The 11,776-nt window shown below is 40.7% G+C and overlaps 1 protein-coding gene across 1 annotated transcript in view; it reads left to right on the forward strand.

The window, feature by feature from the left end:
• The window catches only part of map3k10 (mitogen-activated protein kinase kinase kinase 10), a 48,488-nt gene that overhangs the window by 32,241 nt on the left and 4,471 nt on the right, over nt 1–11,776 (forward strand). The window contains exons 4-9 of the mRNA XM_046074862.1: nt 2,499–2,674; nt 3,392–3,638; nt 4,729–4,851; nt 4,944–5,082; nt 6,073–6,185; nt 6,308–6,606. Of these exons, the coding sequence (XP_045930818.1) occupies nt 2,499–2,674; nt 3,392–3,638; nt 4,729–4,851; nt 4,944–5,082; nt 6,073–6,185; nt 6,308–6,606 (1,097 nt within the window). The remainder of the gene's footprint in view (nt 1–2,498; nt 2,675–3,391; nt 3,639–4,728; nt 4,852–4,943; nt 5,083–6,072; nt 6,186–6,307; nt 6,607–11,776) is intronic.

The following is an 11,776-nucleotide window of genomic DNA, read 5'->3' on the forward strand; positions in this document are numbered from 1 at the left end:
CCAGGACACTCATCATCAGCCGGGCTGCCACCACAACACGAACAGCTTCATTAAGTTGCTTTTTATATACCCATATGAGGTCCTGGCCTGAACTCCCCTGGGCCGGATATCTCCTTTTCACCCTGCAAATAATCCTGAAAGCACTCTGTTAACAGTGGTAGAGTATTAACTGGCTCTTGTTTCACAGTTCAGGTCATCTGTGTTTAAACACACACCTGCCTTATGTCCAAATTGCCTTAATGTGCTTACTCCTAAGCTACTATGCCAGGTTTTACGTCTAATATATGAAAAAAGGTAGCTGTTTCTCAAACTGTCAGCCCAGCAGCCAACTTCAGTCACCTCCCTCCACTTCCTTCCCAATCTGCTCCTAAAGCTCTTTTTCTTCTCACCCCCCCTCACTCCACTTCATCTTATCCATGTTCATCCGTTAATCTCTCCTTTCACATCCCTCGCTGCTCTCACTCTGTTTACTCCTGTCATCGTCTCACTTTCATCTCCTCTCCTTCCAACTTTATCCACATACTCTTTATGCTAATTTGAGTCAACTAATAAATAAGTGTTACCTGCTATAAACTAAATTTCAGCCTGTGAAATAGCTCTCTGGTTGTACTTTGTACTTTGCCTTTGTCGATGCTTTTCTTAGCATAAATTGCGTGTTTTGGTTAATGGTTATGGCTGTGGTTCAGTGTTGTAGAGACAGTACTGATCAGAGTATGGCTCAGCAGATTACTGTAGGTGTGCACCATGTTTCTGCAATACTGTCAGTCAGGGTTTGGCTCATGATGGTTGCCATATGCTGTCCCATCTTGCTCACTTCCACTTCTGTTGTTGCCTTCTCTACTGCCAAAAATATACCCAGACCAAAAATTCAGGATTGAGTCCTCTCTAAATTGTATTGATAACCTGACTGTATGATATAAGAAAAGATTTATTGAGCCTTTATTGATTCCCACTGGGGAAATCCAGGTGTTCGTCACAAGGACAGAAATAAGTGCAGATACATAGAGAAAAGTAAAATATAAATAATTAGAAGGATATAAAAAAGAACAGAAATAAAAATATAAACTATACAAGCACATATAATGATGATTATGTAATTATACTTAGCGTAAATCCCACAAAAAGACTAAAATCAACAATGAATATTACTGTTATAACTCCTTAATCTGTGCTATAGACCTTCATTGTTCTCCACAAACTATTAAAAACACATCATTGAGTCGCACTGCTGCACCTGGTGACAAGTTCTTTCATTATGAACACACACACTAGTTTATTTTGAGTTGATTCCACATACAGTACACCATCCTGCTGCTGTAAATACTCACTAGAGCCCCAAATGTGTATTAATCCGCTGCTGAAAATAGTCCCCAACAAATGCACTATTTACTCTTCTTTGAGTAGAATATGCTATAAACTGCATTTCTACTACTTTTAGGAAATTACTGAGCATTTTTTTCAAAAAGAAACTAAATGGTTGCGACCTGCTTTTAAGATTTAGGTTTCTAGTATGAAGGAATTCGCTACGGGCTGAGTGCTACAGACGGTGTAGGGAAATCAGAAAGATCATCTTTTCATGAGATTTGTTAATAGGGCTGCAACTAACGATTAATTTCATTATCAATTAATCTGATGATAATTGTCTTGATTAATTGATTAGTTGTTTGGTCCATAAACTGTCAGAAAATGGTGAAAAATGTCGATCAGTGTTTCCCAAAGCCCAAGATGTCGTCCGCAAATGTCTTGTTGTGTCAACAACCCAAATATATTAAGTTTACTGTCAAAGAGGAGTAAAGAAACCAGCAAATATTCACTTGTGAGATGCTGAAATCACAGGATTTTTACTTATTTTCCTACAACATGACTCAAAACAATTAATTGATTATCAAAACAGTTGCCATTTAATTTAATAGTTGACAACTAATTGATTAATTGACTAATCGCTGCAGCTCTATTTGTTAACAATAAGAAAAACATAGAAGTCTGCTGAAACTGCCTCAGTGCAGTCTTCCAGGTAGTGTGTGGTTATTGACAACTAAAATGCCTTTTTATGGAGGCCAGTGTGAGCTGTAAACTTGGTGTTTTGTGAATGGAAACTGGCGTGCACCATGTTTGTGGATAGAGTGACAGGAGAAGAAGATCGCCATATAAATAAAAACACAGTCATTGCAAAGTCAGTTGTTTCAGAAAAAATAGTTATTTTTTGCAAAATATAAAGGTGCTTTATTATTTTATATTTAGTTCATGTATTTGTTTTACTCCTCTGGAGGTTGAAAGCAACCTCGTGACAAAAGCATCTGCTAAATGAATGTAATGTAATGAAACCATCACACAAACTTACAATAGTAATGACATGTTTGCTTGTGATTTTATTTATACGACTGTATAACATCTGATCAGGGCTATAAAATACATAATACATGACACTAACCCTAGTTACTGTACTGCAAATCAGAGAGTTACTTGAGTATCTTTCCGTCTTGTTTCTTGCCCCTCAGAGTGTTGGAGCCCGAACCCCCGCAGCAGGCCGTCCTTCACCAGCATCCTGAGGCGGCTGCTGGCCATCGAGCAGTCAGCCATGTTTCAGATGCCTCTGGAGTCCTTTCACTCCTTACAAGAAGACTGGCGGCTGGAGATCCAGCAGATGTTTGACGAGCTCCGGGCCAAAGAGAAGGTGAGAAATCTGAAAACACAGGTCCAGTCAGGTCTCATGAACTCTGGAAACACATTTCTGCTATAATATTCTGGCTTTAGGTTGAAAGGCAAAAGGTACAAAGTTTTCAGAGGTGAATGAATTATTAGTTGAATACTGTAATTTTACCAAGATTTGGGTTTTAAAAACTGCCACTGAACTTAACCAAAAAGGTAAAAGTTGTAATTCTGAGGCCTTTTATTTGAGTTTTTTTTAGCAGATAATTTCATATGGAGGCTGGGAGGAATCTCACCATTTCACTGTCTGAGGTGTTTCTGCAAATTAGAATTACCTTAGCAGCAAGTCTGTTGCCAGAAGAGGTGTTAGAAGAGGTGCTGCTGTGCTAATAACCTCTTCCTCCTCTTCTCTCCTCCACATTCCCTCACAACCTCTTTTTCCACTCCTCGCCCTTTTTTCTCCTCTCTTTCGAACTTCTTCCTCTACTCTGCTCTTCCTCTTCTCTTCCTCTCCTTCTTCCTCTCTTCTCCTCTTCCCTTTTTGCACTCCTCACCTTCTGCTATCCTCTCCTCTGCTCCTCTTCCTCTCTTCCCCTCTTCTCTCCTTCTCTCCTTCTTCCTCTTCTCTCCTCTTCCTCTTCTTTCCCCTTTTACACCCCTCATCCTTTTAATCCTATCTACTTCTTCCTCTGCTCTCCTTTCCTCTCACCTCATCCTTTTCCTGTTCACTTCCTCTCTCCAGGAGTTGAGGTCTTGGGAGGAGGCGTTGGCTCGGGCAGCCGAGGAGCAGCGGGAGCAGGAGGAGCAGCTTAGGAGGAGAGAGCAGGAGCTGGCGGAGAGGGAGATTGACATTGTGGAGCGAGAGCTGAACATCATCATCCACCAGGTGTACCAGGAGAAACCCAGCGTCAAGAAGAGAAAGGGCCACTTTAAGAAGAGCAGATTACTGAAGCTGGGCCGAGACGGCAACTGTATCAGCCTGCCCTCTGGTGGGTGGAGGGAGGAACTGCAGTCAGATCGGTCACTAGTTTTAAACTGATGAATCAGGTGCACAAAACTGGCAGAGCTCCCAGTTTGATGCTATTTCATGTTACATGGCGTTTTTGGAAAATTAAGACGTAGACAGCACTAGTAATAAAGTTCTACACCGGTAAACTGTGAAGTCGATGTGACTTCAATCAACTTTATTTTGAAGAGAGGGATAAACAGACACCGTCTCCACTGAGTTCATTTTATAATCAGTGTTTAGTTCGTTTTTTTTTAGGCAAGTGTGGTTGGTGATGAAATTAAGTTATTGTACCTTAGTGTGCCATCACCCTTTCCTTAAAATATGTCACTGCCATGACTAGCACCTAATTTTTGACAACTCATATTCATTGTGTTTAAACAGTTTTAGATTTGCACCATTTTATTTGAAAATTTGACAAGATCAATTTAGAAGCATGTATATTTGTGAAGCTAACAAATAAACAAAAACATGGACATCGGAAAAGAATAAATTTTCTGTCGGTCTGCTAATTGATCAATGGATTTTATGGATCAATGGATTCAGCATCAGTTTCTTAATCCCCAGAATTGTATGTAAGACGTCCACAGTATACAAGAAAGAAACTTAATTTCTTCCAAGTGAAATTGTTGTACAGCAGTTGCAGTACAAAGTAGGAAAGTACACATAAAATATACATTAACAAATATCAATAAGGTGCAAATCTAAACGTACATGATTCCAGAAATGTAAACAGGTTCACGGGATCATAAAATATGGTTCTAATCCAAAATATGTTATATCTCTGTTTCATGAAAATGTTTCTCCAATATAGTGGTGACATTGTATTTTCAATTGTCTTTTTAAAAATGATATTCTTTTGGATATTCTAGGCTTTTATTAGAGAGACACAGTATAGAGCTGACAGGAAATCAGGGGAGAGAGAGAAGGGGCACCTTAACGCCGTGGACACCAGGGCACCTCTGGGATTAAATCTGATTTGTGTTGAAGCTCATACTAGGCTGTGTGTTCCCAAAGTTAGTAATTATGTAAATGTCTGACAAATGTAAACACCTGTTCTTGCTCACCTGCAGGCTTTGAGCACAAGATCACAGTTCAGGCGTCTCCCAGTGTGGACAAGAGGAAGACCCAGGGGAGCGAGAGCACCACCCCGCCTGCCAGCCCGGGGGTCATACCCCGATTGAGAGCCATAAGATGTGAGCGCAAACACCCAAAAGTCAGACCGCGTCCTGCTTGAGAGGAAGTGAATGTTTTCTGAATGTTCATACTGTCTGTACCTGTCTCCCAGTGACACCGAGCGACGGCAGTAAGACGTGGGGTCGCAGTGCTGTGTGTAAGAAGGAAGACCTGTCGGCCACCAAGAAGAAAGGCCGCACCTGGGGACCGAGCTCCACCCACCAGAAAGAGAGGGTCGGCGGGGAGGAAAAGTATATGCACAGTTTGTTTACACACCAGTTATGAATGTAAAATCCTACCTGGTGAAGTCTGTTTTTTACCTTTTCGTATTAAAACATTTATGATAAATGATGACAGCAACGTGTCAGGATGAATGGGTCTGAAACCTGTACACTGTAAAAGTTAAATTATACGTTATTGAAATTGGCAGTGGTGGAAGTAGTATAAAGAGTCTTTACTTAAGTAAAAGTACTAATACAATAATTGTAAAAACACTCCGTTACAAGTAAAAATCCTGTGTTGAAAATGTTACTTGAGAAAAAGTATGTAAGGGGCATCCCTCCTGAAAACTCATCTCTTCTGAGAAAAGCAGCAAATCTTCACAGATGTTTAGTTTTCTGTCAGTCGACTAATTGATTAAATTACCATACGTAATCAGCTGTACTTCTGTTAAACTGTTGGGTAGTTTAATAAAAAAAAAACGTTGTCAGATAAATGTAGTGATTTAAAAAGTACGAAATTTCCCTCTGAGATGTAGCGGAGCGGAAGTGTAAAGTGGCCTCAAATGTGTACTTTTAAGTAAAATGCTTTTTGTATGGATCTGTCTATTTAATTAACAGCAGGTTAGCTGTGGAACAAACAAATCTCTCTTTGTGTATAGATTTTAATCTGTAATTTCTAAAACAGAATATCAGTGTTTCCTAGAAAGAGGTTAAATGTCATGCAACACAAAACAACAGTGACAAAGATTGTTTTGTGTTCACCCTTTGATAGAACAGTTATCTCACAGGTGAGAAGAAACTGCTTTTTCTTATATTTTTCTGGACAGATTATTGCTCATAGCTTCGTAACACTGAGAAACAAAACCTTTCAGTCAATAACTCATTACAGTCTGTCAGCAGATCTATTTTGTTTGATGGCTGTCCCCATAAGACATGAACCTTTTTGATAGCACTTAGTTACTTTATGTTTTAGAAATGAGTCCTGATTTGGTGTCTGGACATCATTTTATCTGTTTGCAGACTGAAATCACTGGGTGAGGGATCTAAGGTTTGGTCCTCCAGTGCACCAAATCTGGGCAAGTCCCCCAAACATGCACCCATGACTGCTGGCTTCTCCAGCCTCAACGAAATGGGTGAGTCTTTTTATTATTATTATTATTTTCTTTTTATTGTGAGCTGTGCATCACTAACTTAGAGACAAGAATGAACCCCTTCTAAACCCTTTTTTATTTCCTTTCTTTTCTCTCTTGAACAGAGGAGTGCGGTGAGTTTGAAGAGTCACCAGGATCCTTGCTGCCCTCAGATGCCAGCAGTAACGGGGCTGTGGAGGACTCGGGGTCCCTGTGGGGCAGCCTGGGGCAAAACGCGGTGCCTGCTCTCGGTAATACAAGCTCCTGTCAGGGGCCCGGCGGGCTGGGGACGGGGGCGAGCTACCAGGACTCGCTCCGACGCTGCAGCCAGAGGAAGAAGAGTGACATGTTGCTGTTGGGTTGCGCCTCTCTGCTCGCTTCTGTTGCCCTCGGACAAGACCTGCTTCAGCTGGGAAAACTACAGGTGAGGAGACAGCAGAAAGAACTGAGAGAGAGAAAACTGTGTAAAACATCATGTGACTGCTCGAGCTTTCATTTACAAAACCTCAAGAGAAGGAACCACCGGGCCTTTACGAACAGGTCAATATTGCTTAAGTTTACCTTAAAGGAAAATTCCGTCTCTTTTCAGCCTCACTTTTATTCCTGTAAATCATAGAAATTACATAATAAAAATATAAATTAATTAATTAAAGTACCACAAGACTGCTTGGAACATATTTTGTACCAAACATACAAATATTCGACCTGTCCAGGGTGTACCCTGCCTTTCGCCCGATGTCAGCTGGGGTAGGCTCCAGCCCCTGGTGACCCTGTACGTAGGATAAGCGGTTGATGATGGATGGATAAAAATATTATGTTGTTTATAATATATCTCCAATATTATAAATAATAGGGATTTGGAGAAAAAGTCATATTGCGATTATTGTGGACAATATTGAGATTTGATAATAATGGAACAAATGGTACTATGAATCTACTTGCTAAGTTATCAAGGAATGCGTGAAATACTGACATTTTGAAATGTGTATTTCTCAACTTGAACAAAGTTAAACAATAAACAATATTTATAACAATAACCAGTAAAACAGATGTAAAACAGAACAAGGAGAGCGTGTTGCTCTACTTGAGGAGGCAGCTAGAAGCAGCAAATATTTGCACACTTGCACAGGCTCTATGTACATCTGTCCAATGCAGAGTCTCTATCCACAACCCGGAGGAGGAACTGTACATGAGTGTATTAAATAAAGAGTATAATGTTTAGTTAACAGTAGGCTATACTGTTAGTATAACTATAATACTACATTAATTATAATTTCTGTGGGTTGTTTTTATTTTTTAATCCTTGTGCAAGCAAAAGTCTCCACATCATTCTTTAATGCTAAGCCTTAACTGGTCAATAATCATATTGTTCAGCATTAAATAATGTGCTGTAGTACGTCAAACTTTTATTAATGTCCTGCCTCATCCATGCGTATGATTGGTCAAACGAAAATAAAAGAAAAGTGATTGACAAGCACGTTGGCTCTGTGAAAAATTGAACATGTTGAACAACTAAATGCACCGATACACTAACGTTATTTGGCTAGAGAGCCAAACCCAAACCTTCCTTATCTTCTCCTCTCCGTCTGACCGCTTCAGCTGCTGCCGACGTCTCTCTGTCTCTGTCACAGAGCGACCGGAGCACCGGCATTTCTCTCAGTGCTCCTTGAGAGTCCAACTATGTTTTGAATGATTAGCGGCGGGGCGGGAAGGGGGGTTACGGTAGGTAGTTGTCCTAAAAGTTACTCGCACACTGCTCATAAATCATTTTTCTCATTGCACAGGCTTATCTGTTTTTATGGGCACATGCGAGAGCCTGAGAAGAGAGCGTCATGCACACCTTTTCTGTTTTATTAAATCACACACTTTTTGCAGTTATGTAGGCCTAATAGCACATGACGACATCGCTATTGCGATTACATTAATTGTGCAGCCCTAATAAATAATAGTAAGTGTATTGCTAATTTCCATGGATTCCCCTTACTGATATTTCCAATAAGAAGTAGTAAAAAACACAGCCAGTGAATATGGTCACGCAATTTCTTCTGCAGCTGTCAGATCAAATGAGATTTATTGTTGTTGTCAAGGAAGAGTAATCATTAAGGCACACGGATTTGGTGGGAAAAAAGAATTATTATGGTGAACCAAAAAGGACTAGTGAATAAATAGCAACAGAGAATATTACACATAATTATTAAACAGGTAATATTGGACAGAAAATAGATAATGAGGTCTAGTTTAATAACTGTGTCAGACACTTAAAGGGAAGAGTTATAAAGTTTGATGGCCACAGGCAGGAATGGCTTCCTGTGGCGCTCTGTGGTGCATTTTGGGGGAATGAGTCTTGCACTGAAAGTGCTCCTGTGTTTGATTAGCGCATCATGGAGTGGGTGGGCGACATTGTCCAAGATGACATGTAGTTTGGACAGCATCCTCCTCTCTGACACCACTCACAGAGAGTCCAGCTCCACCCCCACAACTTCACTGGCCTTGCGGATCATTTTGTTTAGTCTGTTAGCATCCGCAAACCTCAACCTGCTGCCCCACCATGCAACAGCAAACAGGATAGCACTGGCCACCAAAGACTCATAAAACAGCCTCAGCCTCATCCTGCAGATGTTGAAGGACCTCAGCCTCCTCAGAAAATAGAGACGGCTTTGGCCCTTCCTGTAGAGGGCTTGTGTGTTCTTGGCCCAGTCCAGTTTATTGTCCATGTGCACTCCCAGGTATTTGTAATCCTCCACAATGTCCACATGGACCCCCTGGATGGAAACAGGGGTCACTGGTGCCTTGGCTCTCCTTAGATCCACAACCAGCTCTTTAGTCTTTGACAAAGTCCCCCACCACAGCTCTGTACTCCGCCTCGTCACCCTTGCTGATACATCCAACTACAGCAGAGTCATCAGAAAACTTCTGAAGATGGCAGGACTCTGTGTGGTAGTTGAAGTCTGTGGTGTAGGTGGTGAAGAGGAAGGGAGAGAGGACAGTCCCCTGCGGGGCCCTGGTGTTGCTGACCATGCTGTCTGACACACAGTGTTGCAGGCGCACATACCGTGGTCTGCCAGTTAGTCAATAATCCAGGACACGAGGGGGGCATCCACCTGCATCGCTGTCAGCTTCTCACCCAGCAGGGCCGGCCAGATGGTGAAGTCAGCACTGGAGAAGTCAAAAAACATGACCCTCACAGTGCTCGCCGGCTTGTCCAGGTGGGCGTAGATGCGGTTGAGCAGGAATACGAGGGTGTCCTGAACTCCCAGTCGGGGCTGGTAAGCAAACTGGAGTGGGTCCAGAAGAACTGATGACAGGTATCAAGTTGGTGTGATAGCAGTGACAAGAACAGATGGGATCTTCAAGGATTCACACGAGGCTGGAAAGTTCGTCGGAGATAAACTTGGAGATGTTCGATCGATCAAAATAACAAGGAGCGGGATGGTTATCATTGACTATGTGTCAAGGCGGTACAGAGATCAGGCTTAGAGGATTAAAATGTACAAACATTATAGCAGTTTGAAATGCTTTCCACTCAGGTCAGAAATTAAAAAGAAAGGAGTAATAAGTGGTGTACCGCTGTCAGTGAAAGACGAAGAATTTCGGGGTATTGAAGGTGTATGTGAGGCGAGAAGAAAAGGAGGAAGGGAACAAAGTAATTTGGTATGTTTGACTTTTGAGGGAGATTTGCCAGAGAGGGTAGGCCTATATTTCTATGTATGTTACAGGAGGCCTTATGAAAGAGCAACATTAAGGTGCTTCTGTTGTCAGGAGTATGGACATGTGGCGGGAGTATGTACAGGAGTCAGAAGATGTGGGAGATGTGAGAAGAACAATTGTGAAAGAGAGGAGTGTGAAGAGAAGCAGGAAAAAATAAAGGGCATTTACTGTGCGGGAAATCACCGTGCGAGGTCAGCACAATTTCCGGAAAAATTAAGACAAACAAAAGTGAGTAAAATCAGAGCAGAAGTGGGTATATCATATGCCAAAACGAACAGGAGCCAAAATGGCAGGGAGTTGAGCGGAATATGATATGCATGGACAAGAAGCAAATTCTATCATTTATTGCTATGGTGGTTAATTGTGCTGTGGACATGAAGAGAAAAACAGAGAGGATCAATATGCTGTTGTATGCGGCAAGGAGATTCTTGGACATTGCAGACATATCAGGAGAAGAAATAGTCACCACGCTGAGGGAAGGATTTACACCATCTCAGACCTCTGAGTCATAGAACGGACAATGTATTGAATGGGAGTATTTTGGGTGGGCACTGTAAATTCCTTGCACTGGGAAACTAATTCTTTCAGTAGATGGCGGTAATGCAACAATTTGGATGCCAACTGCCATGAAACCACAAAGAAGAAGAAGAGTACTGTAATTATTCAATAGTAGTAATTTGGGGAAGCAAGGTATGTCTGTTTAAGTAAATAAAATTGAGTGGAAGATACCATGCAATGCCAGGGCACTCCCAGTATATCAACAATTAAGTACCAACGTGGTCAGTTTTCTGGGCGTAAAATAGATTTTATACTTGAAAAGTTTCATGTAAAATGTAAGTTTATTTTGAAAGCTTTAGGAGGCTTGCGCTGCTTGCATCAGCATGTGTTGTTTTGCTGGAGCAAGACAGTTGAAAGATGCAGTAAGTTTACATTTAAGTATCAAGCATTTTTCAGAGCTGCTCACAAATGCTATGACTGCTCATAACAATAATATATGATATGTAAAATAAATACGCACACAAAACAATTCAGTACACTGTTTCCAAATATAAACAAACCAAATCTTTATTACTAAATGTAACATTGCTGACATAAACTGACTACCACAGAAACACAAACAATAGCAAAATAAAAAATATTTTTATGTCACATATGGAACAACATGTTCTGCAAAATGCAAATATACAGTTTATTATTTTTTGCAGTATGTAAGTAAAGTTAGCTGATATTTCAGGTTTATAGTTTTTAGTTTTCTTTCTGGGACTGATCTCGTCTAAACTGGAGCAGTCGTCATTTCCACTCAACTCTCTCTGGTTATCGCTCAAGATCTCGCCAGTATTTGAAGTGTTATTGTTTTTTATTTGTTTTTATTGGGTCTTTTTATTTGCATTTATTTACAAGCCTGTCTGCAAACAAAAAATCCCTTACAGGATAATAAAGAATATTCATTCACACATGCCTTACTCCTTTTATCAGGTAATGTCCCTGTTTAAACAAACAGCTTTGTCTTGCTCACAGAGACACTTACATCCAGTAAAATATATATAATTTAAATATTTCCAACAGGATAACGCACCATGTGTCAGTCATAGCAGGAACCTGATAGTGATGTGTTTCAGCTCAGCTGTGCAGTCTCCAGATCTCAGACTAATAGATCACCTTTTGGATGAGATGAAATGGGATGAATGAGCTGCCAAATTATCAACAGGAAATGTGCGATGCTGTTGAGTCAGCATGGACTGAGGTCTACGTGGATGGTTTCCAGCACCTTGTTAATTCTTACTTACATACTTTTATAGGAGAGCTTTTCCCGATCTTATTTGACTTTATTTTATCCCTTTTATTTTATTGTATTTTACTAATTTTATATTAAATTTTCATGCTCT

Source organism: Micropterus dolomieu, linkage group LG17, assembly GCF_021292245.1.
Source record: "Micropterus dolomieu isolate WLL.071019.BEF.003 ecotype Adirondacks linkage group LG17, ASM2129224v1, whole genome shotgun sequence".
Lineage (NCBI taxonomy): Eukaryota > Metazoa > Chordata > Actinopteri > Centrarchiformes > Centrarchidae > Micropterus > Micropterus dolomieu.